Source organism: Acomys minous (assembly GCF_964271855.1).
Source record: "Acomys minous genome assembly, chromosome: 16".
Lineage (NCBI taxonomy): Eukaryota > Metazoa > Chordata > Mammalia > Rodentia > Muridae > Acomys > Acomys minous.
This window is the reverse complement of record NC_140498.1, coordinates 71908306-71935356: the sequence shown is the minus strand read 5'-3', so window position 1 is coordinate 71935356 and position 27051 is coordinate 71908306. Positions and strand designations below refer to the sequence as shown.

General features: G+C 51.6%; 1 protein-coding gene across 1 annotated transcript in view; it reads right to left on the bottom strand.

Annotated features, from left to right (window-relative positions):
• Window positions 1-27051, bottom strand: part of ZAN (zonadhesin) — a 104860-nt gene that overhangs the window by 3471 nt on the left and 74338 nt on the right. Inside the window, exons 62-81 of the mRNA XM_084761388.1 lie at window positions 26667-26884; window positions 24681-24822; window positions 24079-24296; window positions 23557-23698; window positions 22444-22661; window positions 20495-20660; window positions 19900-20117; window positions 18273-18414; window positions 17790-18007; window positions 15877-16018; window positions 15566-15783; window positions 12512-12653; window positions 12114-12358; window positions 11123-11252; window positions 10392-10563; window positions 9273-9452; window positions 7588-7727; window positions 6089-6288; window positions 5855-5993; window positions 4697-4837 (exon numbers count right to left, since the gene is read on the bottom strand). Of these exons, the coding sequence (XP_084617514.1) occupies window positions 4697-4837; window positions 5855-5993; window positions 6089-6288; window positions 7588-7727; window positions 9273-9452; window positions 10392-10563; window positions 11123-11252; window positions 12114-12358; window positions 12512-12653; window positions 15566-15783; window positions 15877-16018; window positions 17790-18007; window positions 18273-18414; window positions 19900-20117; window positions 20495-20660; window positions 22444-22661; window positions 23557-23698; window positions 24079-24296; window positions 24681-24822; window positions 26667-26884 (3531 nt within the window). The remainder of the gene's footprint in view (window positions 1-4696; window positions 4838-5854; window positions 5994-6088; window positions 6289-7587; window positions 7728-9272; window positions 9453-10391; window positions 10564-11122; window positions 11253-12113; window positions 12359-12511; window positions 12654-15565; window positions 15784-15876; window positions 16019-17789; window positions 18008-18272; window positions 18415-19899; window positions 20118-20494; window positions 20661-22443; window positions 22662-23556; window positions 23699-24078; window positions 24297-24680; window positions 24823-26666; window positions 26885-27051) is intronic.

Below are 27051 nucleotides of genomic sequence, written 5' to 3'. Positions count from 1 at the left end.
AGGGGTGAGGAGTTAGGGGTGAGGGAGTTAGGGGTGAGGAGATAGGGGTGAGGAGTTAGGGGTGAGGAGTTAGGGGTGAGGGGTGAGGAGTGAGGAGTTAGGGGTGAGGGGTGAGGAGTGAGGAGTTAGGGGTAGGAGTTAGAGTGAGGAGTTAGGGGTGAGGAGTTAGGGGAGAGGGGTGAGGAGTGAGGAGTGAGGAGTTAGGGGTGAGGAGTTAGGGGTGAGGGGTGAGGAGTGAGGAGTTAGGGGTGAGGAGTTAGGGGTGAGGGGTAAGGAGTGAGGAGTTAGGGGTGAGGAGTTAGGGGTGAGGAGTTAGGGGTGAGGAGTTAGGGGTGAGGAGTGAGGAGAGAGGAGTGAGGAGTTAGGGGTGAGGAGTGAGGAGTGAGGAGTTAGGGGTGAGGAGTTAGGAGTGAGGAGTTAGGGGTGAGGGAGTTAGGGGTGAGGAGTTAGGAGTGAGGAGTTAGGGGTGAGGAGTTAGGGGTGAGGAGTGAGGAGTGAGGAGTTAGGGTGAGGGGTGAGGAGTGAGGAGTTAGGAGTGAGGAGTGAGGAGTGAGGAGTTAGGGGTGAGGAGTTAGGGGTGAGGAGTTAGGGGTGAGGAGTGAGGAGTGAGGAGTGAGGAGTTAGGGGTGAGGAGTGAGGAGTGAGGAGTTAGGGGTGAGAGGTTAGGAGTGAGGAGTTAGGGGTGAGGAGTTAGGGAGTTGAGGAGTTAGGAGTGAGGAGTTAGGGGTGAGGAGTTAGGGGTGAGGAGTGAGGAGTGAGGAGTTAGGGGTGAGGGGTGAGGAGTGAGGAGTGAGGAGTGAGGAGTGAGGAGTTAGGGGTGAGGAGTGAGGAGTGAGGAGTGAGGAGTGAGGAGTTAGGGGTGAGGAGTGAGGAGTGAGGAGTTAGGGGTGAGGAGTGAGGAGTGAGGAGTGAGGAGTTAGGGGTGAGGAGGGAGGAGTGAGGAGTGAGGAGTGAGGAGTTAGGGGTGAGGAGTGAGGAGTGAGGAGTTAGGGGTGAGGAGTGAGGAGTGAGGAGTGAGGAGTTAGGGGTGAGGAGTTAGGGGTGAGGGAGTGAGGAGTGAGGAGTTAGGGGTGAGGAGTTAGGGGTGAGGGAGTGAGGAGTGAGGAGTTAGGGGTGAGGAGTGAGGAGTGAGGAGTTAGGGGTGAGGAGTGAGGGGTGAGGAGTGAGGAGTGAGGAGTTAGGAGTGAGGAGTGAGGAGTGAGGAGTTAGGAGTGAGGAGTTAGGGTGAGGAGTAGGGGTGAGGAGTGAGGAGTGAGGAGTTAGGGGTGAGGAGTTAGTGGTGAGCAGTTAGGGGTGAGGAGTTAGGGGTGAGGAGTGAGGAGTGAGGAGTTAGGGGTGAGGAGTTAGGAGTGAGGAGTTAGGGGTGAGGAGTTAGGGGTGAGGGGTGAGGAGTGAGGAGTTAGGGGTGAGGAGTTAGGGGTGAGGGGTGAGGAGTGAGGAGTTAGGGGTGAGGAGTTAGGGGTGAGGAGTTAGGGGTGAGGAGTTAGGAGTGAGGAGTTAGGGTTGAGGAGTTAGGGGTGAGGAGTTAGGGGTGAGGAGTTAGGAGTGAGGAGTTAGGAGTGAGGAGTTAGGGGGTGAGGAGTTAGGGGTGAGGAGTTAGGGGTGAGGAGTGAGGAGTTAGGGGTGAGGAGTTAGGAGTGAGGAGTTAGGAGTGAGGAGTTAGGGGTGAGGGGTGAGGAGTGAGGAGTTAGGAGTGAGGAGTTAGGAGTGAGGAGTTAGGAGTGAGGAGTTAGGGGTGAGGAGTTAGGGGTGAGGAGTTAGGAGTGAGGAGTTAGGGGTGAGGGGTGAGGAGTGAGGAGTTAGGAGTGAGGAGTTAGGAGTGAGGAGTTAGGAGTGAGGAGTTAGGGGTGAGGAGTTAGGAGTGAGGAGTTAGGAGTGAGGAGTTAGGGGTGAGGAGTTAGGAGTGAGGAGTTAGGGGTGAGGAGTTAGGAGTGAGGAGTTAGGAGTGAGGAGTTAGGGGTGAGGAGTTAGGAGGTGAGGAGTTAGGGGTGAGGAGTTAGGAGTGAGGAGTTAGGGGTGAGGAGTTAGGAGTGAGGGTTAGGAGTGAGGAGTTAGGGGTGAGGAGTGAGGAGTTAGGGGTGAGGGGTGAGGAGTGAGGAGTTAGGAGTGAGGAGTTAGGGGTGAGGAGTTAGGGGTGAGGAGTTAGGGGTGAGGAGTTAGGAGTGAGGAGTTAGGAGTGAGGAGTTAGGAGTGAGGAGTTAGGAGTGAGGAGTTAGGAGTGAGGAGTTAGGGGTGAGGAGTTAGGGGTGAGGGGTGAGGAGTGAGGAGTTAGGGGTGAGGAGTTAGGGGTGAGGGTGGAGGAGTGAGGAGTTACGGGGTGAGGAGTTAGGGGTGAGGAGTTAGGAGTGAGGAGTTAGGGGTGAGGAGTTAGGGTGAGGAGTTAGGGGTGAGGAAGTTAGGAGTGAGGAGTTAGGGGTGAGGAGTTAGGAGTGAGGAGTTAGGAGTGAGGAGTTAGGAGTGAGGAGTTAGGGGTGAGGAGTTAGGGGTGAGGGGTGAGGAGTGAGGAGTGAGGAGTTAGGGGTGAGGAGTTAGGGGTGAGGAGTTAGGGGTGAGGGGTGAGGAGTGAGGAGTGAGGAGTTAGGGTTGAGGAGTTAGGGGTGAGGAGTTAGGGGTGAGGAGTTAGGGGTGAGGGGTGAGGAGTTAGGGTGAGGAGTGAGGAGTGAGGAGTTAGGAGTGAGGAGTTAGGGGTGAGGAGTTAGGGGTGAGGAGTTAGGGGTGAGGAGTTAGGGGTGAGGGGTGAGGAGTGAGGAGTGAGGAGTTAGGGGTGAGGAGTTAGGGGTGAGGAGTTAGGGGTGAGGAGTTAGGGGTGAGGGGTGAGGAGTTAGGGGTGAGGAGTGAGGAGTGAGGAGTTAGGAGTGAGGAGTTAGGGGTGAGGAGTTAGGGGTGAGGGGTGAGGAGTGAGGAGTGAGGAGTTAGGGGTGAGGGGTGAGGGGTGAGGGGTAGGGATGAGGGGTGAGGAGTTAGGGGTGAGGGGTGAGGAGTTAGGGGTGAGGGGTGAGGAGTTAGGGATGAGGGGTGAGGGGTGAGGGATGAGGGGTGAGGGATGAGGGGTGAGGGGTGAGGGGTGAGGGGTAGGGGTGAGGGGTGAGGGGTAGGGGTGAGGGGTGAGGGGTAGGGGTGAGGGGTGAGGAGTTAGGGGTGAGGTGGTGGGAGCTCAGTCAGATGTGAAGGTGGGTGCTAATAACGAGAATATAGGAGGTAAAAGCAGGGAGACAAGAAGAGGTTCCAGGTCATTTTCAGTGAAATATTGAGTTCAAGGCCAGCTTTGGCTACCTTACACCCTGAGGCAAACAATTAACAAAAACAAGCAAATAAACGAGGCTGGGGAGACAACTTGGTAGGTAACGTGCTTGCCTTGAAAGAACAAGGACTTGAGTTTGGTTCCCAGAACCCACATGAAAATCTGGGTGTGCATTTGCAATCCCAGTGCTGGGGAAGAGGATACAGGTAGATTTGGGGTTCCCTAGCCATTCTCCTACTCCTGTGGCCAGTTCTAGGCAAGTGGGAGTTGCTGTCTCAAAAAAAAAATAATGAATTGTGCCTGAAGAATACCACTGGGGGTGTTCTCTGGCCTCCACATATATGTATAAACACGTGACTAGGCATCTGTGCCTACACACACACACACACACAGGAGTGCCAGTATAGAGGGGATGGGCAGAAGACTATTGCGGACCGTTTCGTCTTGCTGATTTCTGGGGACCCACATAGTGATATGATCCCTATTACGTTTCCTATGTAATAGATTTGTTATGTAATATGTATTTTAGGGGGTTTCATATAACCAGGCTGGCCTCAAACGCACTATATAGCTGAGGATGACCTTGAACACTTGATCTTCTTGTCTTTACCTCCAACATACTACAATTACAGGCCTGTGCCACTGAGCCTGAAAATCTTATCTGTGTTATGTTGTGTATAATAATGCAAGAACTAGCGGGACAACTGGGTAGGTTAAGACCTCGGGGGCGGGAGCAGGGGGAAGAAGGGAGGGGCTGGGGAGATGTCTCAGAGGTTAAGAGCACTGTCTGCTGTTCCAGAGGTCCTGAGTTCAATTCCAACAACCACATGGTGGCTCACAACCACCTATAATGTGATCTGATGCCCTCTTCTGGCTGGCAGGTGTATATGCAGACAGAGCACTGTATACATAATAAATAAATCTTAAAAAAAAAAAAAGACCTTAGCTAGATTCAGAGTTTCACATAGTGGAAGGAAAGAGTGACTCCCTTAGGTTGTCCTCTGACTTCCACATATTTACCCCACAACAAATAGAGAAATAAATATGACCCCTCAAATACATAAAATACAGTATTACATGGAACATTTATATAATTAGTAGTATATAACTGATGTTATCTAAGCTATATAGCATAGTAACATAATTTATATATTATACATTTAACATATAACATTAATATATTATATTATGTACCCAAAATATATATAACCATAAACTATATATGTGTATATTTTATATAATATGTATGGCATATAATGTACAATATTATTTATGACATATCACTTTTATACCATATGTAATATATTGTGATAGAGTAATACTATTGTATATTATCAATGTCATCCCTATCACATATCTATGATATATAATAGATATTATAATATATATGAAAATTAAAAAGAGTAGCTCTGTGGCAATGGCCTGTGGAATACAGGCCTGGGATGTGACTGTTACCTAGCCTTTTTTCAGTTGGAATATCTCGAGGCTCTGAGCAGAATTTTCCTCCATAACCAAGGTCACAATGGCAGATAAAGGTGGCCCCCTGCTCCTGACACCGGCCATCGTTGTGACAGGGGTTCTGGAGACATGGGCTGTCTGCAAAGACAGAGGGTGTGAGTGGGTCACACGAGGATATTCACGGTATGGGAGATGTCTGGCTGTGGGTCAGGCCCCAGGGGAGGGCAGCAGTCAATGGAGCCTGACCTGGGGCCCACTCAGCAATCTAACCTGCTACCCTGGGTCTAGAGAATTTTCTGGAACCTCATTTTCTTTCTTTTTGTGTGTGTGTGTGTGTGTGTGTGTGTGTGTGTGTGTGTGTGTGTGTGTGTACATGCATGAGAAGGTCCAGAGGTCAACTTCAAGTGTCATTTCTCGGTTGCTGTCTGCCTTGTCCTTTTTAGAGACAGGGTCTCTCATAAGCCCAGAGCTCACTGATTAATCTAGGCTAAAAGCCCAGCAAGCCCCAGAGATTCATTTGATGGGTATGTGTGAGTGCCTGCTGTATGCATGCCTAGCACATGTGTGTTGGCTCCCTCAGAGACCAGAACTGGAGTTACAGGCAGTTGGGAGCTGCCATGTGGATGTGAACCTGGGTCCTCTGCAAGAACAGCAAGTGTGCCTAACCACTGAGCCATCCTTCCAACCACGCTTGGCTTTTTACAGATAGTTTTGGAGCTCCAACTCAGGACTTTCCACATGTGCAGAAAGCACTTCACAAACTGTCTTTCCAGTCTTGGAGTTCTTTCCCTTTCTTTTGAGAGAGACAGGGTCTGTCTGGCCTGGACCTTGCTATGTAGATCAGGCTGGCCTCACACTCACAGAGACTTACCTGCCTGTCTCCAGAGTGCTAGGATTAAAGGTGTGCACTACCATGCTTGGCTGGAACCCTATTTTCAATGCTCATAAAGTGGGGTGTCCTGCTTTCCACTACGTAAGGATTAAAGTGGACTCTGGGGCAGAGCTCTACACGGCAGGTAGTAAACACTTGGTAAAAGAGGGTTTCTCCTTCACCCCTCCCGACAAAAGAAGGTGCAGCCTTCCTTTGACCAAACAGGGGTTAGGGAGACAGGGTGGGTACTCCTGGTTATAGAGACTGGAAGGATCCAGGCTCACCGCGGAAGCAGCCTCGAGTAAAGTTGGCCACCACGCAGGACTCTCCAGCTCTGCAGCCATAGGGTTCACACAGCAGGATTCCTTGGCTTGCACAGGTGCAGTGCTGGGAGCAGTCGTCAGTGACAAAGCTGTCACCCAGCTGGAAAAGAGAAGGTGAAGACAGGAGACAGGTCTAGATTCCTCCTAGAGGTCGTTCTCTAGACTGGGACTCCCAGGCCTCCATGCCACCCGGACCTTGTAGTAGATGCCGTTGGTGGTGCAGCCGCAGTGCGTCACTGGGAGGCTCTGGGTGTCACTATAGATGTAGCCTGGGAGGCTGGCACAGCCTTCCACGCAGGGGCCTTCACAAATCTTGGGGGTCACAAAATTGGCACAGGATGCGGGGCAGGGCGTCATGCAACGCTGGTACACAGTATTGGCAGGACATGTCATGGCTGAGGGGACAGAAGCACAGTTAGAAGCTGGCTGGCCTTGGCACCAAACAGATAAAGGGACTAGTGATCAAGATCAAGAAAGAGAGGTATAAGATCACTCAGCAGAGATCCCTGTAGGCAGGGAGGCCAGAACAAACAGGCCAGTTCTGTGTGAAGAGTTTTGTCTGGGACACAGGACACATGATGAAAACAGACAGACAGTGGTAGGGCGGGTACAGCAGCTGCTACTTGCAATGCTAGCACTCTGCGAGGCAGAGGCAGGCGGACCTCTGAGTTTGAGGCCAGCCTGGTCTACAAAGAGAGTCCAGGACAGCCAGGGCTACACAGAGAAACCCTGTCTTGAAAAACAAAAAACAAAAAAACAAAAACAAAAATCCAAAAACGGGCTGGAGAGATGTCTCAGCAGTTGAGAGCGCCTGGAAGGATCCTGGTTCTGTTCCCAGCAACCACAGGGCAATTTCCATCCACGTGTAACCCCAGGTCCAGGGACTCCGACACCCTCTTCTAGCCTCTGTGGCGACCAGGATGCACATGGTGCACAGAATGCACGCAGGCAAAGCACTCATACATATACATCAAATAAAAATAAGCAAAATCTTAACGAAACAAAACAACAACACCTCAAAGCATAAGCAGGGAGCTAAGGGAAAGCTGAGCCAGCAGAGGCGCGCCTGCTGAAGCATGACCTGAGTTCAGTCCCTAGCCAGGGGTGGCGGCATGTGCTCTCGGGAGGTGGAGACCTGAGGCTGCTCGGGGCTCACTAGGCAGCCAGCCTGACCTCATCACCAGGCTCTGGGTCCCGGTGAAAGACCCTGCCTCACATAACAGGTGGGGTTGTGAGGTGACTCAGTGGGGAAAGGTGACCTGAATTGGACCCCTCATACACGGTGGAAGGAAAGAACCAACTCCTGAAAGTTGTCTTCTGACCTTCACGCATGCGCTGTGGGATATGCCCGCCCTCCCACACACAATAGATGGAGCTACCCCCCCCCAAACAAAAGAACAGGGCACATGGGTCCTGCTCTCCGGCCCCCACATGTAAGCGTGCACCCAAACACACATGAACGCACACATAAAAAAAAAAAAAAACAAAGGAAGAGAGAAAACAACAACAACAACAATATGGGCAGAGAGGGGGAGGGGTGGGGCTGGACAATAGAGGAGTGGTGGGGAGGGTCAGTCTAAAGGCACGTGCTGCCTTGAACTTGGGGATAGAGGAATGAAGGCCAAAGGACCATGGTGAGGGTGGTGGCGGCCACAGAGACTAGCAGTGGAATGGCTGCGGAGTCAGAGCCTCACCACAGTGTGTCTGGTCCCGCCAACCAGTCACGTTGGCACCTGCCTCCTGGCAAATGATGGCGTATCCACTGAGGACCCGGCATCGGAGTTCCTCTTCCTCTTTGGTCTTCCAACCAGTGCACATGTCAGATATACAATGCCTGGGGTAGGAGGGGAGGGGTGGGGTAGATGTGCCGTTAGAGAGACGGGCAAAGAGATCCTAGTCTTGCTGAAAAGGGGCTCGGTGAAAGGCTGGGAGCTGGGGCCATGGCTCAGCTGACATGTGGCTGCCTTGCAAGATTAAAGACCTGTTTGATTGCTGGTCTCCATGTTAAAAACAAGCAGGGTGTGGTGATATGTCATAGTCTCAGTGCTGGGAAGGGCGGGGAGAGGAGGGTCCCTGAGGCTCACTGGCCAGCCTGGCCAGCCTAATTGGGAAGCCTTGGCTTTGAGTTTGAAACTTAATCTCAGAAAACAAGGCGGAGGCAGTGGAGATGCTCACTGGATAAAAGCACTTGCTGTTCAAGTACGAGGATCCGAGTTCAAATCCACACACACATGCCTGTAACCCCCCTGCTCTGTAGGGGAGTGAGGACAGAAAGATCAATGGGGCTCATGTCCTCATGGCCTAGCCAAAAAATAGTGAGCTCCAGGTTCAGTGTGAGACCCCATCTTAAAGGAATAAGGTGCAGAAGTGATAGAAAAAGACACCTGATTTTCAACTCTGGGCCCCCAGCAACACATACCCACATCCACACTCACACAAAAGGAAAGGAACAAAGATAAAAACCAAGGTGGATGGTTCCTAAAGGATCTCACATCTATGTAAATATACACAACACGTACACTGAACAAACATGTGCAGACCCATCTCCCTCACAAATCCTTCTAAATAAGTGGGTAGATAAGAGATAGATAGATGGATGGGCAGATAGGTAGATAAGTAGTAGGTAGATAGATAGATAGACAGACAGACAGACAGATAGATAGACAGACAGACAGACAGACAGATAGATAGACAGACAGACACACAGACAGACAGACAGATAGATAGATAGATAGATAGATAGACAGATAATAGGTAGATAGATAAATCTGGGGATGTAGCAGTTTGGTAGTGTCTGCTTAGCAAACATGAAGCCCTGGGTTCCATCCCCTGTGCCATATAAACAGGGCATGGTGGTGCACACCTATAATCCGGAGTCAGAAAGATCAGAAGTTCAAGGTCATCCTTAGATATATACTAACCTGGGCTATATGACACCCAAATAAATACTGGCTAAAATAGGTTAAAAATAGAGAAGAAAGCTGGGCGTTGTGGCACACACCTGTAATCCCAGCACTCAGGAGGCAGAGGCAGGCAGATCTCTGTGAGTTTGAGGCCAGCCTGGTCTACAAAGTGAGTTCAGGACAGCCAGGGCTACACAGAGAAACCCTGTCTCAGAAACAAAACAAAACATAACAAAGAAACAAAAACAAAAATAGAGAATTGGGGCCTGGAACCCCACACAGAAAGTCGGTGGGCTAGAGGTGTAGCTCAGGGTAAGGCATTTGATACAGAAAGATAGCAGACTGCATGGAGGGAGTCAGTAGGAAGCAAGGTTATGAGGGAAAAGAACCAAGGCGGCAGAGCTAGACCCGGGTCAGAGAGGAAAACCACAGCAGGAATCTGGAACATTCTTGTAAGTTCTGGGCCTGTGACTCACTGCTCGAAGGGCTCTGGGGATACAATCTGGTGACAGGCAGCAAAGGGGCCCTTGGGGTCTGCCAGCACCCTACAGGCCTGGGTGCTGCTGATGAGTGCTGTCTGCTCCGGGCTACATTCTGATGGCAGAAGGTCAGGCTCTTCCTCTTCCTCTTCTTCTTCTTTTTCTTCAGGTAGGGCCCTGAAGTAGGGATGGCAAGGAGCTATGTGAGGCTCAGGAGGGAGAAACAAGTTTAGAGAAAGGTGAAAGGAAGGATAAGGGCACCATAGAGATTTCCAATGAGCAGCTGTTCACACTGGTCAGTAAGAGAAGAAGGAACAGAAGGTAAAGGCAGTGGAAAAGAGACTTGCTGGCTAGACAATATCCAGCCCAGAGGGATCGCCCAGTGAGGGGCTGGGGTGTGGCTCAGTGGTAGAGCCCCTGCCTAGAATCCCCCAGTGAGAGGCTGGGGTGTGGCTCAGTGGTAGAGCACCTGCCTAGAATCCCCCAGTGAGGAGCTGGGGTGTGGTTCAGTGGTAGAGCACCTGCCTAGAATCCCCCAGTGAGGGGCTGGGGTGTGGTTCAGTGGTAGATCCCCTGCCTAGAATCCCTCAATGAGGGGCTGGGGTGTGGCTCAGTGGTAGAGCCCCTGCCTAGAATCCCCCAGTGAGGGGCTGGGCTGTGGCTCAGTGGTAGAGCACCTGCCTAGAATCCCCCAATGAGGGCCTGGGGTGTGGTTCAGTGGTAGAGCACCTGCCTAAAATCCCCCAGTGAGGGGCTGGGGTGTGGCTCAGTGGTAGAGCACCTGCCTAGAATCCCCCAGTGAGGGGCTGGGGCATGGTTCAGTGGTAGAGCATCTGCCTAGAATCCCCCAGTGAGGGGCTGGGGTGTGGCTCAGTGGTAGAGCACCTGCCTAGAATCCCCCAGTGAGGGGCTGGGGTGTGGCTCAGTGGTAGAGCATCTGCCTAGAATCCCCCAGTGAGGGGCTGGGGGTGGCTAAGTGATAAGAGTTCTTGACTTTAATTCCCAGTAATGGGTAAGGAGTGTGGCTCAGTGGTTGCATCCATGAGGTCCTAGGTTAAATCCTCTACACCTCCAATGAGAGAGACTCTTGCTCATCTCCCTAGCCCAAGTCCTCACCTTGGGACTCGGAAGAGGACATCTGCCACTTTCACCTCCCAACTGTTGCCAAAGTCATTGATGTTTGAGGTGAGCACTCCACTGGGCAACATGAGATCATTGGCTTGGTTCTTGTCATAGTTTCCACACAGGCCCCGTATCAGTCCACGGTATGTGGTAGGCAAGGAGATCACTGCGGGAAGAAGGAGATGCCCTGTGGTGAGACAAACTCTGTCCTCCTCACCATACTCTCAGTCTCCCTCTCAAGCCAGGGGTCTATTTCCAAGTATAACTCATCTTCCTATGAGCTGTCTGCCTGAGCTGTGCCTTCCTATCTTCCATCCCAGAAATGGGACTCCTATTTTCTCTGGCTATTGGTTTTTATTGCTGCTGTTTTGGTTCTCTTTGGTTATTGTTGGGTTGTGTTGGTTTGTTTGGTTGGTTTGTTCTCATTTTTGAGACAGAGTATCATATAGCCCAAGATGGACTCAAACCGTCTATGTAGCTGAGGCTAGCCTCAAGCTCCTGATCCTCCTGCATCTACCTCCTAACTGCTAGACTTCCAGGTGTGTGCCACCACATCCTGCAGTGTCTTTTTGTTGTTGTTGGGTTTCTTTGAGACATTATCTCAATATAGCAATGTAAGCCCTGGCAAGCATGGAAGACTCTCTTGCCTCTGGTGCCAGAGGGTTGGGATTACAGGTGTGAGGCAGCACCCCTGGCTCAGAGATAGGCCCTCTGCTGTCTGATACCTGCACTGTGCTTTCCATCAAAGTCCACCACCATGTCAAAGTCAGTGATGAGAAGCAGCCGTTGAGCCCTCAAGATGATCCGCAAGTGGTTGTTTGGATTGTAGGGGATTGCTACCTTTTGGTTGTTGACCTAGGAATGGAAGGCTGAATTGCAGAGCATGCTGGGTGGGCAGCACCCTCTGCTGCTCTTGACTCTGCCTGGCTCTGTCTAACTCTCCTCACTGAACCACGATATAGTTCAAGTCAGAGACATCCCTTTCGTACCTTAGTTCCTTCCTTGCAAAAATTCAGATGCCTCAGTGGGTAGAGGCACTTGCCGAGAATCCAGAGGACCTGGGTTTGATTTCCAGGACCTACATGCTGGAAGCAGAGAACTGACTCCTCCAAGTTGTCCTCTGAACTCCATACATGAACCACAGCACATGCATGCCCATTCACACACATATACAATACATAAATAAGTATAGGTGCTAGAGTAATTGCTCGTCGGTTAACCGTGCTTGCTGTTCCTCCAGAGGACCTGCATTTGGTTCCCATAATCCTTGCTTGGCTGCTCACAACTGTCTATAAGTCTGGCTCCAGAGTATATGACACCTTCTCTGGTCTCTGTGGGTACTCACACATGTGTGGCATATACTCACATAGACGTAAATAAACAATTAAAAATCAATATTAAAAAAAACTAAGTACACGTCAAAGAAAGTTGGTTTTCCCCCCTTAAATCAACACTATGGATGCTGCAGCTTCATTTTTAGCATATGCATCACCACCCCATCCATCGCTCATCTTTCCCCTCGCCCCTCTCAGCCTTGCGTGTGGTCCCACTGCCCTGTGCCACTTTTCCCCACGAGGTAACACTGACTCTGACTTCTATAAATGGTCTGCACCCCTGGACACTTCCTGACAATGGGCCACGTGGGCTTTGTCAGCTCCAGGTGGCCTATAGTAGCCTCCCTAGTTTCCTGCAGGTCTGGCCCTGCCTCTTACTCACCAAAACCACCAGGCCTTCTTGGAGCTGGATTTTATAGCCATAGACAATGGTGGTCACTTCGTGCAAGGTTGGGTTTCCTTTGGGGGTTATTTTGTTGCGTCCCTCCGTGACTAGCTGCTCAACTCCCTCTGGGAGCTTGTCCACCGTCTTTATGAGATAGTAGTTCATACGACCCAGGAAGTGGTAGGTGAAGGCATCGAATGTGCGGTAATAGGGGTCTCCAAAGATGGTACATTTTTCCAACTCTGTCAAGAAGCATGAACACTGAAAAGGACCTCAGGCCAGTTACTGCTCCCCCAGACTCTCTCCCCAGCTGTGGTACTTCTGATAGCCCACTCTAGGGCCCTGCCTTGGATCCTTTCAGCTGCCAGGGCGCCCCTTCCCCCATGTCTCCTTACTGTTGACTGCACAGTTACTGCTGCCGTCCTCACTGTGCTGGCAGTGGGACCCTGATGGGCAGGTGAAATTCCGGCACTGAACAAGCCTATTTGTGCAGGTGCAGCTCTGGGTGCAGCCACTGGAGATCCAGGTCTTGCCTGCCTGTAGAAGCCATGGGAAGAGAAAAGAGAAAAGAGGTGGCGATTCTAAAGAGAAAGCTTAGCTTCCTGTGTGAGTAGTTTATATATGGCCTCCTCCCTACAGGTTCCAAATCTATTAAGTCAACCAACTATTGGAGGAAAACATTTGAAAAAATTGCATCTATAGTTAGGGGTATGGCTCAGTGATAGAGCATGTGCAATGAATCCCCTAGTGAGGAGCTAGGGCTTACATCACGGGTAGACCATTTACCTAGAATCATCCCCCCACCCCAGTGAGGTGCAAGGGCTTATCTCAGTGGTAGAGCACCTAGAATTTCCCAGTGAGGGGCTCAGAGTGTGGCTCAGTGGTAGAGTTAGTGCCTACCATGAATGAGGCTCTACGTTCCAGAAAGAAAACCTATCTGTATTTTATGTCATTATTCCCTAAGTAATACAGTAGAACTATTTGTATAACATGTACATAGTCTATGTCACTATAATTCATGTAGAATTATTTAAAGCATATAGAAAGATAAACAAGTACTATGTTATTTCACTTGTATGTGGAGATGTATGTGTGCATGCATGTAGTATGTGTTCATATGTGTGTAATTTACATATATGCATGAGCAGGTAGAGGAGGGCAAGGGACAAGCTATTCCTCAGGAGCTGTCTATCTTGCTCTTTGAGGAAGGGTCCCTCATTAAGTCTTAAACTTGCCAAATAGGCTAGGTTGAGGGGCCAGTGAGCCTCAGGGATCTGCCTATCTCCACCTCTTCAATTCTGAGATTACAAGCAAATATGACTATAACACACACACACACACACACACACACACACACACACACACACACACACATACTTTGTGCATGTGGATGTCACTGCACCTGTGTGAAAGGCAGAGGACATTTGTCATTTCTTTCCAGAGTCCATCCTGTCTTCCCACTATGTGGGTTTCTGGGATCAAAGGTTTCATTGGAGGTGCACTTACCTGCTGAGCCACGTGGGCCCCGTACCTGGCTTTTTCTACAGGGGTTTTAGGAATGAAACTGACACCCTCATGCTTGCAAGGCAAACACTTACTGGCTAAGACATCTGCTCAGTTCTGTGTGTTTGTTTAGAGAACTTGCTTGGAGGTTCTTAGCAGGGAAGCCCAGCTACTGTACACCCTTGACCAAAAAACCCAGTCCTCCTCAGCAGACTGGGCAGCTTTGGGAGGGACATATATGGATTGGTGAGGTAGGAAGGAGATGCCTGCCTAGCCAGCTACATCATCCAGATCAACCCTGGGGACCAGGGGGTCACAGACGTCACAGTCAGCTGTCCTTCACATTCCTTGCTTTTTGAAATGGAGTCTCATATGGACCAGACTGGCCTCTGATTCCCTACAGAGCTAAAGAGGGCTTTGCACTTCTGATCCTTCTGCTTCTATCTTCCTGGCACTAGGGTGACGGGTGTGCACCACCATTCCTGGCACTAGGATGACGGGTGTGCACCACCATTCCTGGCACTAGGGTGACGGGTGTGCACCACCATTCCTGGCACTAGGGTGACGGGTGTGCACCACCATTCCTGGCACTAGGGTGACGGGTGTGCACCACCATTCCTGGCACTAGGGTGACGGGTGTGCACCACCATTCCTGGCACTAGGGTGACGGGTGTGCACCACCATTCCTGGCACTAGGGTGACGGGTGTGCACCACCATTCCTGGCACTAGGGTGACGGGTGTGCACCACCATTCCTGGCACTAGGGTGACGGGTGTGCACCACCATTCCTGGCACTAGGGTGACAGGTGTGTACCACCATTCCTGGTTTACAAGCTTCTGGGGATGGAAGCTAGGGCTCTGCGTACTCTAGACAAGTCCTGTACCCACTGTGCTGTGCTTTCACGACCACGACATCATTTTATACAAGGGCTTGACCATCCGTGTGTTTGAGTATCTTCAGGAGGCCATGGAACTAAGAACATGCAGCACCATACATGTCCAGGACCTGATACAACTGGTTCCCTCCAGAAGGCAGTGATAGTGTCATCTGAATCTTAACACCATGGAGCCCTCCTTCTCAAGACACTGTTCTTGGCAGTTTGCTGGGTTTAGTTGAGATAAGGTCTTAAGTAGTTGAGGCTAATCTTGAAGTCACTATGTATCTGAAGATTGCCTTCAACTTCTCTTCCTGCTCCCACATCCCAAGTGGTAGGACTTGATGTGTGTACTACAACATGCAGCTTGCTCTTGGGGTCCTGAATACACTGCTTGGGAGGGGCTGGTGGACTCATTTGCAGATGAGGCAGTGAAGCAGCAGGGTTCTTCCTGTTTCATCCACCCCTGCCTTGGTGCGTCCACTGTGGGAATCCCCTGACACAGTTCACAGTATATGAGGACTGGGACTGCGGCCTGATGGGCAGAGTGCTTCTCTATGATTGGTGAAACCCTGAGCACCACATAACCCAGGAATGGTGGAGCAGCCTGGCATCCCAGCACTCAGGAGGTGAGAGCAGGAGGGTCAGGAGTTCAAGGCCATCCTCAGCTATGCAGTCAGTTTGAGACCAGCCTGAGCTATATGAGTCTTTGTCTTTGAAAAGGAAAAATAAAGGTTGGAGAGATGGCTCAGGGGTGAAGGGCACTGACGGCTCTTCCAGAGCTTCTGAGTTCCAGTCCTAGCAACCACATGATGGTGCACAACCATCTATAATGTAATCCAATGCCCTCTTCTGGCGTGCAGGTGTACATGTAGGCAGAGCACTGTATACATAAATAATAAATAAATCCTGATTTTTTTTTAAAAGGAAAACTAAATTAAAATTCAATCGACATTCTACCAGCCTTCGTACTCCATGGCCAGCCATACAAACAGGAGCATCCAAGGCTGAGAAAGGCAGAGCATGCCCCCACCTCCTGCCTCCTCAATCCCACTCCCCATACCAACTCACCAGGATGAGGTCACCCTTTGCATCTTTGCAGCCACATTGGTCTTTGAGCACACACTTGTCCTGACTGAGCAGGTAGCCAGACTGACAGACACAGCCCTCCTTGCAGGTGGAAGGGTCTCTGGGGCTGGTGCCCTCACAGAGGCCATCCGGGTTGGAGCAGGAGGGTAGACAGGAGGGCAGGCAGCTGGTGTACATGCTGTTGGCTGGGCACTTCATAGCTATGGGGTGGAAGGAGAACAAGGCTCATGCCGTGCCCTGGTCTCCTCCAGCCGTGAGCTGGTTCTGCCTCTCCCTTCCCACAGCTCCCTTACTTCTTGAGACACAGTTAGTGCTGCCGTCTTCATTTTCTTCGCAGTAGGTCCCTGAGGGGCACTGGAAACTCTGGCACTGAAAGAGCCCTCCCTTGCATGCACAAATCTGGGTACAGCCAGTGGAGATCCACGTCTGGCCGGTCTGTAGAAGCCACAGAGGGGAAAGAAAGAGATAACAGAAGGGCTGGTCTACAAAACAAGCTCAGCTTTCTGTCAGTCTTTTTTTTTTTTTAAATTCTATATCCGAAGTGCAGTTTACCTCCCTTCCTTTCTTCCCAGCACTACCTACACCCCGCCCCCCGGCCTCCATGGATATCAACCAGCCATGACATGTCAAGTTGAAGTAAGACTGGGCACTTCTTCTTCTACTAAAGCTAGACAAGGAAACCCAGCAGGGGAAAGAGTCCCAAAGGCAGACAACAGAGTCAAAGACAGCTCCTGGTCCCATTGCTGGGAGTTCCACAAGGAGATCAAGCCACACAACTGTAACATATGCGAGGAGGGTCTAGGTCAGTCCCATGCAGGCTCCCTGGTTGGTGGTTTTTTCCTGTCTCAGAGTCTTACATTTGCCCTCTGTATCTGCAGAGTTCCAAATCTATTGAGTCAATCAACTACAGACGGAAAAGATTCTTAAAAATTGCCACTGGGATTGTGGGCATAATTCACCCTGACCAAAATGCCCAGTGAGGGGCTGGGGTGTGGCTCAGTGGTAGAGCACCTGCCTAGAATCCCCCAGTAAGGGGCTGGGGTGTGGCTCAGTAGGAGAGCACCTGCCTAGAATCCCCCAGTGAGGGGCTGGGGTGTGGCTCAGTGGTAGAACACCTGCCTAGAATCTCCCAGTGAGGGGCTGGGGTGTGGCTCAGTGGTAGGGCACCTGCCTAGAATCCCCCAGTGAGGGGCTGGGGTGTGGCTCAGTGGTAGAGCACCTGCCTAGAATCCCCCAGTGAGGGGCTGGGGTGTGGCTCAGTGGTAGAGCACCTGCCTAGAATCCCCCAGTGAGGGGCTGGGGTGTGGCTCAGTGGTAGAGCCCATGCCTAGAATCTCCCAGTGAGGGGCTGGGGTGTGGCTCAGTGGTAGAGCACCTGCCTAGAATCCCCCAGTGAGGGGCTGGGGTGTGGCTCAGTGGTAGAGCACCTGCCTAGAATCCCCCAGTGAGGGGATGGGGTGTGGCTCAGTGGTAGAGCACCTGCCTAGAATCCCCCAGGGGGGGCTGGGGTGTGGCTCAGTGGTAGAGCACCTGCCTAGAATCCCCCAGTGAGGGGATGGGGTGTGGCTCAGTGGTAGAGCACCTGCCTAGAGTCCCCCAGTGAGGGGCTAAAGGAGTATCTATCTAGAATCCTCCATTGAGCACCAGGGTATGTGGCTCTTCAGTGGCAGAGCATTTCTCTGGCATGTACCAAGACTCTACGAGCAATCACAACCACATAATTAAGAACATCCAAAGAGACAGAAAAGGAGAAAGTGGCCCTCAATTGTACTTTCAAAAAAACTATGTGTGCATATGTATGTGAGTGCATGTCCGTGCATTCATGCATATGCATGTATATGTGTGCATGTGTGCATGCGTGTGTGTGTGTGTGTGTGTGTGTGTGTGTGTGTGTGTGTATCAGAATGTGGGCACACATCCGCTTTGAGGGTAGATCTTAGGAACTGGTGCTTGCCTTCCACTTTGTACTAAGACAAGATTCTTCTGTCTCCTTTTCAGTGCTGTTATTCACTGCTTGTGTACACCACTGTAGTTGGTACCCAAGTTTTTTGGGATTTTTCCCTAGCTTCACCTCCTGTATCATAGTAGGAAAACTGAGGTCACAGTCAGCTATGCCTGGCTTAGTGCCTAGTGGGGATTTGTGCAGCAAGCATTTTATCCGTTGGCCTGACCCCTACCCCTCGTTGCACTCTCCATGCCTGCTCACCTGAATGAGGCTACCATGGGCTTCTTTGCAGGCACAGTGGATTCTGAGCACACACCTGTTGCCATGCAGCACGTAGCCAGATCGACAGATGCAGCCCTCCTTACAGGTGGAGGGGGCTTTAGGGCTGGTGGCCCCACACAGGCCCTCTGGGTCCGAGCAGGAAGGCAGGCAGGAGGGAAGGCAGTTGGTGTAGAAGCTGTGAGCCGGGCATTTCAGAGCTTTGGGGTTGGAAAGAGCGTGGCATTAGTGTATAGAAGCAGAGGGGCCCAGGGAAGTAGAGGCCACATTAAACACAGTGGGCAGAAGGACCAAGAAACTTCCGGGCTTCCCCCACCCCCTTGCTATTCATCCAGCAACCATTTACTGAGTGTGGACCATGTGGCTACTCACCCCCCACCCCAGAGAACTAAGTTCCTTTTGGCTCCTCCTCTGACTCTTCCATCCAAAGCACGCATCTCTAACCCTCCCCCATAGTTTTCTTACCATTGGTGGCACAGCTGCTGCCACCATCTTGATTGTGCTGGCAATGGGAGCCTATTGGGCATTTGAACTCCTGGCACTGAACAGTCCCTCCCGTGCAGGCACAACTCTGGGTACATCCACTGGAGACCCACGTCTTGCCTTCCTGTAGAAGCCACAAGAGAGTGGAAGTAAAGACGGCAGCTGCCTGAGGAGCTGACGCTTGCCATCCCAGTCTCAGGCTTCTTGTCTACTGAGCCAATCTACTGTGCGTGGAAATGGTTTAGAGGAATTTCAACTCCGGCTCTGGGTCTATCTTAGCTGGACTATGATCTCAATGAGCAGTAGGGGGCGTGGCTCAGTGATTGACAGCTTGCCTAGAGTCCTCTGAAGAAGGGTTGGTGATGTGGCTTAGTGATAGAGCAGTTGCCTAGAATACCCAAGCGAGGGGGTTGGAGTGTGGCTCAGCAGTAGAGCAGTGGTCTAGCGAGTAGCAAGAACTGACCAACCTTCAACTTCAGGGCAAGCCATATAGATAGGAGCATCACACGGCAAGACAAACAGAAAAAGGAGAAAATGGCTCCCAAGCTCACTTTTTAAAAAAGCATTTATTTAATGTATATGAATGCTCTATCACCCGAATAGGGCGTCAGGTCCTGGTATAGACTGGTTGTGAGCCACCATGTGGTTGCTGGGGATTGAACTCGGGACCTCTGGAAAAGCAGACAGTGCTCTTAACCACTGAGCCATCTCTCCAGTTCACCCCACCGCCAGCTCACTTAAAAAAAAACTTTGTGTGTGTGGCTGGAGAGATGGTTCAGAGGTTAAGGGCACTATCTGTTCTTTCAAAAGTCCTGAGTTCAATTCCTAGAAACCACATGGTGGTTCACAACTATCCATAATGAGATCTGGTGCCCTCTTCTGGAACATAGGCAGAATACTGAATAAAAAAAATAAATAAATATTATTTATTTATTTATTTTTGTTTTTCAAAACAGGGTTTCTCTGTGTAGCCTTGACTGTCCTGGACTCACTTTGTAGACCAGGCTGGCCTCGAACTCACAGAGATCTGCCTGTCTCTGCCTCCCAACTGCTGGGATTAAAGGCATGCACCACCATGCTTGGCCAAATAAATATTTTGTTTGTTTGTTATTTGTTTTTTTCAAGACAGGGTTTCTCTGTGTAGCCTTAGCTGTCCTAGACTTGCTTTGTAGACCAGGCTGAATAAACATTTTTTAAGGAGAAAGAAAATATTCTTTAAAAAACTGTGTGTGTGCACATGCATGTTCACATTTGTGTTTGAGTGTATGTGAGAGTGTGCATATACTCCTGAAGGTGAGGTGACATTTTCAGGTGTTGGCTCTTGTACTGCACTTTGCATTGAAACAGTCTCTCTCTCCTCACTCCCCTCTCTCTGGCTCCCATCTTGGGTGTGGTGATGCTCTCCACCATGATGTACACCAGAATGTCTGGCCAGCAAGCCTCTGAGGGTTGTCCTCTTTGCACCTACCATACTTCAGTAGGAGCTCTGGGGTTATAGATGCAGGCTACTGGGCTTGATTTAACTGGATTATGGGGACTCGAACTGAGGTCTTCACACACTTAGCCATCTCTTTAGCCCTCACCAATCCCATTTTCCATGTCCACTCACAGGGATGAGGGCACCCTGGGCATCTTTGCAGCCACACTGAGCTCTGAGTATACACGCGTCATTATACAGCACGTAGCCAAGTTGGCAGATGCAGCCTGACTTGCAGATGGCAGGCACTTTGGTGCTGATGCCCTCGCAGCGCCCATCAGGATCCAGGCAGGAAGGAGAACAGGAGGGTAGACAGTTGGTATAGTGGCTGTGGGCCGGACACTGAGGGGCTACAGGACGGAAGTGGAATTAGTGGAGAGGCCCTGAGGACGACGATGGAGGTGGAGGCTTCAGAAACCAGGCCAGGCGAATGACCAACAGAGCTTGTGTATCTGTCCCCCCCTCACCACCACCACCCCCATGTTACTATCCATTCAGCAAACTCTCAGTGAGCTTGGACCGTGTGCCAATTCCTGAGAGAACAAAGAGTGGACTTCCTAAGTCAATGTGGGAGCAGAACCACTGGAAGACTAACACTGAGCAGAGGCCCAGCTGTGGGTTCCAGAACCTTCCCCACTGTGGTGCTGCCCACCTCCAATCTCTGACACCCAGGAGACTAGGTTTCTTTCACCCTGCCACTGGTTCTTCAGTAAGACCACACTCTCACCGACTTCCCCAGTGGCTCCCTTACTGTAGGAGGCACAGTCACTGCTGCCATCAACATTGTGCTGGCAGTGCAACCCCGAGGGGCAGTTGAAGTTGTGGCACTGGATGATCCCAGCCACGCAGGAACAGCTCTGTTTGCAGCCACTGGAGATCCAGGTCTTGCCTGCCTGCAGAAGCCATGAAGAGAAAGTAAGTGAGGAGAGGATGATGGGTCTAAGGAGTCAAGCTCAGCCTCCTGTCTGTAGAGCTTCTGTTTACCTCCTGATCGCAGGTTCTACACCTACTGAGTCAATCAAGTGCAGGTGGGAACACGGTACATGGACTTAAGGATATAGTTCAGAGGTAGATTGCCTGTGTGGAACCTACTAGGAAGAGTGTTGAGGCAGGGCTCTGCCTCAGGGTACTTGTTTACAATCCATAGTGAAGGGCTTAGGATATGATGCTACATAAAAAGCCTGCTCACAATCCTGAGTTAAGGGTGAGGGGGCCTGAATTAGAGATAGCATACTTACCTAGAATCCCCCAGTGAGGGGCTGGGGTGTGGATCAGTGGTAGAGCCCCTGCCTAGAATCCCCCAGTGAGGGGCTGGGGTGTGGCTCAGTGGTAGAGCACCTGCTTAGAATCCCCCAGTGAGGGGCTGGGGTGTGGCTCAGTGGTAGAGCCCCTGCCTAGAATCCCCCAGTGAGGGGCTGGGGTGTGGCTCAGTGGTAGAGCACCTGCTTAGAATCCCCCAGTGAGGGGCTGGGGTGTGGCTCAGTGGTAGAGCCCCTGCCTAGAATCCCCCAGTGAGGGGCTGGGGTGTGGCTCAGTGGTAGAGCACCTGCTTAGAATCCCCCAGTGAGGGGCTGGGGTGTGGCTCAGTGGGAGAGCACCTGCCTAGAATCCCCCAGTGAGGGGCTGGGGTGTGGCTCAGTGGTAGAGCACCTGCCTAGAATCCCCCAGTGAGGGGCTGGGGTGTGGCTCAGTGGTAGAGCCCCTGCCTAGAATCCCCCAGTGAGGGGCTGTGGACCTAGCTCAGTGGTAGAGCACCTGCCTAGAATCCCCCAGTGAGGGGCTGTGGACCTAGCTCAGTGGTAGAGCAGCTGCCTAGAATCCCCCAGTGAGGGGCTGGGGTGTGGCTCAGTGGTAGAGCCCCTGCCTAGAATCCCCCAGTGAGGGGCTGGGGTGTGGCTCAGTGGTAGAGCAGCTGCCTAGAATCCCCCAGTGAGGAGCTGGGGTGTGGCTCAGTGGTAGAGCCCCTGCCTAGAATCCCCCAGTGAGGGGCTGTGGACCTAGCTCAGTGGTAGAGCCCCTGCCTAGAATCCCCCAGTGAGGGGCTGTGGACCTAGCTCAGTGGTAGAGCCCCTGCCTAGAATCCCCCAGTGAGGGGCTGTGGACCTAGCTCAGTGGTAGAGCACCTGCCTAGAATCCCCCAGTGAGGGGCTGTGGACCTAGCTCAGTGGTAGAGCACCAGACTAGAATCCCCCAGTGAAGGGCTAGCTAAGATGCTCAGAGGAGAGCATTTGCCTAGCATGTTCTAGGTTCTGATCTTAACATACCAGGGCCAGCCATAAAGACAGATGCATCCAAGATGGAGAGAAATAGACAAAAGGAAAAAGTCACCCAACTGTCTCACTTTTGGGGGGTAATCTTTTAGGGTTTGTACGCATGTAAAAGCGTACAGCTGTACATACAAGTGGAGGTGAGGGGACAATCTAAGGGGTTGGTTATCACCTTATGTCTTGTAATGAGACACACTCCATACTCCCTGCTTTTATTTACCTCTGGGTATAGAAGACTACCTGGCCCCCAATCAAAGGATCCTGCTGTGTCCCTCCCATCACCAATAGCAGCCCTAAGATTACAGACACAGGCTGTCCTACTCAGGTTACATGGATAGCGAACATTAGAGCTCAGACCCTCACCTTTTCAGAGCCTGCCCCAGCAATCCCACTTTAGCTACCCACTCACCGAGATGAGGTTACCCTGGGCATCTTTGCAGCTGCACTGAGTTTTTGGAATACACGTGTCATTACTCAGCACGTAGCCAGATTGACAGGCACAGCCCTTCTTGCAAGTGGAGGAGGCTTTGGGGCTAGTGCCCTTGCAGAGGCCATCTGGGTCCAAGCAAGAAGGCAGACATGACGGAAGGCAGCTGGTGTAGTGGCTGTGAGCCGGGCACTGCAGAGCTAGGGGTAGAGGGAAAGTGTGGTTAGTGGAGAGGTCCAGAGGGGCAGGAAGGCGGGACTACAGAAACAAGACAGGGCAGAGGAGTCGAGAGAACGAGGGTTTTCTCCTTTTGTTATTCATTTGGCAAACATTTGCTGAGTATGGACTGTGTGCTAAGCTCTAGGAAAGAGGTTTTTCTCAACTCGATGTGAGGGACTACCAGGAGACTAACGCGGAGGAAGGATCGTTGGGCAGACGCTTACTGATATGGGAATCCCTGAGAGAAGAAAGAAGAAAAGGTGGAACCTCCCAAGATAACATGGGGCACTAATTCTGATGGTTAGTTTTAACTCTCAACTTGATGCAATGTAGAACCATCTAGAGAGTCTTAATACGGGATTGTCTAGGTCAGAGCATCCATGGAAATGTCTGTGGGAACCCTCTTACTACTTTGATTAACATAGGCAGTGCGAGTCCACTGTGGATGGCACAATGCCCTGGGGTTGGCAGAGAAAGCAGGCTGGGTGCTAGTGAGCATGCATGTGCTGCTCTTTGTTCTTCACCGTCCCTGTGACCAGCTCTGTAAGTTGCTGATGCCCTGACTTCCCCATCGTGACCAATCACAGTGACAGACTGGAACTGGAACTGTGAGCCAACAGAAGCCCTTTGTCTCCGAGTTGCTTTTTGTCACAGTATTTTATCACAGCAACAGAAATGAACAAAGATGCTGACCACTGAGACACTGGCACTGAGAAGGGACATAGCCTAGCCATGGCCCCCAGAATCCCTTCCCACCATATTACCTCCTACCCCTGACCTCTTAGGCCCAGGGGACTAAGCTCCTTCTTGCCCTGCCTCTGATTCCCCCAGTCATGGGGACAGTCTCTTCACCCTACTCCCAGGTGGCTCCCTTACTGATTTCAGCACAGTTACTGCTGCCATCTTCCATGTCCTGGCAATCAGTCCCCGAGGGACACTTGAAGTCGAGGCACTGAACAAGTCCTCCCGTGCAGGCACATGTCTGGAAACAGCCTGAGGTAATCCAGGTCTTGCCTGCCTACAGAAGCCACAGGAAAATGCAGGAAGTAAGAACAAAGGGGCCAGCTTAGCCTGTGTCTAAAAGGCTTACATTTGCCTTCCTTACCTAAACGCTCTATTGAGTCAACCCAGGACAGGTGGGAGGACCCACGTAGGGCAGCAGAGGGCCTATGGCAACTCCACTAAGAAGAAGGTGGGAGCAGGTCTCTGCCTTAGAGGATCTGTCTAGAATCCCCCAGTAAGGGGCTGGAATGTGGATCAGTGATAGGACACGCCCCTAGCCTGTCCTAGGACCTGAACAACTCAGGGCCAATGAGATAGTCATGTACACCCCACAGAACTCACAGAATGGAGGGAAGAAGGAAGGGGCCCCCAGCCCCAAATTCTGGGCCCACTCACCGGAATGAGGGCACCCTGGGAGTCTTTGCAGCCACACTGAAGTCTGGGTACACACTTGTCCTTATGGAACACAAAGCCAGACTCGCAGAGGCAGCCTTCTTTGCAGGTAGAGGGGCCTTTGAGGCCAGTGGCTTCACAGTGGTCGTTCAAGTTGGAGCAGGACGGGACGCAGGCGGGAAGGCAGTTGGTGTGGTGGCTGTGGGCTGGGCATTGCAGAGCTAGGGGGGTGGAAGGATATGGGATCAGTGCATAGGGCTCGACAGAGCCTAAGGAAGTACGCAATAAAGAAACCAGGCTAGGCAGAATGACAAAAATAGCTCGTGGCTTTTTCCTTTGTTTATTCACACAGCAAACCCTTAGTGAACATAAATTGTGTGCCAAGTCCTGAGAGAAGGAAGTAAGAAGAGAGGGTCTCCCAAGTCACTGTGGGAGCCAAACTGCTGGGAGACATACCCTGAGAAGAGACCCCGCCCCTAGACCCCTCCCCATGTGGTTCCTGGTATGCTGACCCATTAGGCCCAGGAGATGAAGTTCCCTCTTGCCGTGTCTCTGATCTGTCCTTCCATGAGCACTCTCTCTCCACGTCCCCATGGCTTCCTTACCAGTTTTGACACAGTTACTATTGCCATCATTAATGTCCTTGCACTGAGTCCCTGAGGGACACTGGAAATCCCGGCAATGAATGTCCCCTGCCACGCAGGTGCAGCGTTGGGCGCAGCCTCTGGAGATCCAGGTCTTGTCTGCCTGCAGAAGCCGTGAACAGAGAAAAGGAGGAGACACAGGAGTTCTAGGGCTTCATGTCCTGACTGAGGGGCTTGCAACCTCCTCCCCGTCCACAGGGTTCACTCTATAGAGCCAGCCAATCACAGGTGGAAAATATTGGAAAAAACATTGCAACTGGGAGTTTTGGTATATCTTAGTGGGATTGTGCCTATCTAGAATCTTCTAGTGAGGATAAGTATATGACTCAATGGTAGAATGCCTAGGTGTGGCTCAGGGTACAGCACCTGCCTAGAATCCTCCAGAAAGAGGCTGAGGTATAGTCAGTGGTAGAGCACCTGCCTAGAATCCCCCAGTGAGGGGCTAGGGTGTGGCTCAGTGGTAGAGCACCTGCCTAGAATCTCCCAGTGAGGGGCTGGGGTGTGGCTCAGTGGTAGAGCACCTGCCTAGAATCCCCCAGTGAGGGGCTGAGGAGTGGCTCAGTGGTAGAGCCCCTGCCTAGAATCCCCCAGTGAGGGGCTGAGGTGTGGCTCAGTGGTAGAGCACCTGCCTAGAATCCCCCAGTGAGGGGCTGGGGTGTGGCTCAGTGGTAGAGCACCTGCCTAGAATCCCCCAGTGAGGGGCTGAGGTGTGGCTCAGCGGTAGAGCAGCTGTCTAGAATCCCCCAGTGAGGGGCTGGGGTGTGGCTCAGTGGTAGAACACCTGCCTAGAATCCCCCAGTGAGGGGCTGAGGTGTGGCTCAGCGGTAGAGCAGCTGTCTAGAATCCCCCAGTGAGGGGCTGATGGTGTGGCTCAGTGGTAGAGCATCTGCCTAGAATCCCCCAGTGAGGGGCTAATGGTGTGGCTCATTGGTGGAGCACCTGACTAGAATCCCCCAGTGAGGGGCTGGGGTGTGGCTCAGTGGTAGAGCCCCTGACTAGAATCCCCCAGTGAGGGACTGGGGTGTGGCTCAGTGGTAGAGCACCTGCCTAGAATCCCCCAGTGAGGGGCTGGGGTGTGGCTCAGTGGTAGAGCAGCTGCCTAGTATCCCCAAGGGAGTGGCTAGACGTGTAGCTCAGTGGTAGAGCACCTGCCTAGAAACCCCATTGAGGGGTTGAGGTTGTGGTTTAGTGGTAGAACTGTGGCTGAGAAATTTCCTGTAGCGTGTGGATGTATAGCTCAGTTACACAGCAAAGCTGCCTAGTATTTGCCTTGAATCCCTAAGCGATAAACATGGAAGGGGGAGTGCATGCTGTTAGACTATAGAGCACTTGCCCTAGGTCAGACCAAGCTAGCCCTACAGACAGGAGATCCCCAGATGGACAAAAACAAAGGGAGGAGAAATGGCTGCCAATCTCACTTTGAAAAAATTTTAATTACATTTATTTTTTTCTTTGTGCGTATATTCCGTGGCACACATGTGGAGGTCAGTGGGCAACTTGCTGGAGTCAATTCTCTCCTTCCACCGCATGAGTTCCAAAATTGGCTTGGCTTTTTGGTAAGTACCTTTTTATCCACTGAGTCGTGTTCCAGGCACTCTGCTTTTTTTTTTTTTTTTAAACTAATCTCTCTCTCCTCTCTCCCTCTCTTTCTTCTCTCTCCCTGTCTTGTTTGGAGGTTAGAGGACAAATCTAGGGTGTTGGTATTCACCTCTAACCTCATATTCAGATATTCTGACAGTACCAGACTAGCAAGCACCTAAATTTTGGGGTCCTCCTATCCCTGCCTCCCATCTCACACAGAAACCCTGGGATGACATAACGGCCTCCTACAAACAGTTCTCTGACCTGTGGCGACTCCGATCATGTCCTCAGGCTTGTGTGAACCGGGTATTTACTCACTCAGCCACCTGCTCAGGCCTGCCAGCCTTACCTTTTGCATGCACTCACCGGGATGAGAGCACCCTGGGCGTCTTTGCAGTTACAGAGAATTCTGAGCGTACACTTGTTCTTATGCAGCACAAAGCCAGGTCGGCAGACGCAGCCCTCCTTGCAGGTGGAGGGAGGTCTCGGGCTGGTGCCCCCACAGAGACCTTCTGGGTCAGAGCAGGATGGTAGACAGGAGGGAAGGCAGTTGGTGTAGCGGCTGTAGGCTGGGCACCGTACAGCTGCAGGGAGGGGAAAGTAGTGTCAGCAGAGAGTAACAGAGTGGCCCAAAGACACAGAGGCTACAGAAACCAAGCTGGGAATGACCAACACAACTTGTGTCCCCCCCTCCTCTGTTTTGTTGTACATTTAGCAACTGACCATTTACTGAGCACGGGCTGGGTGGCAG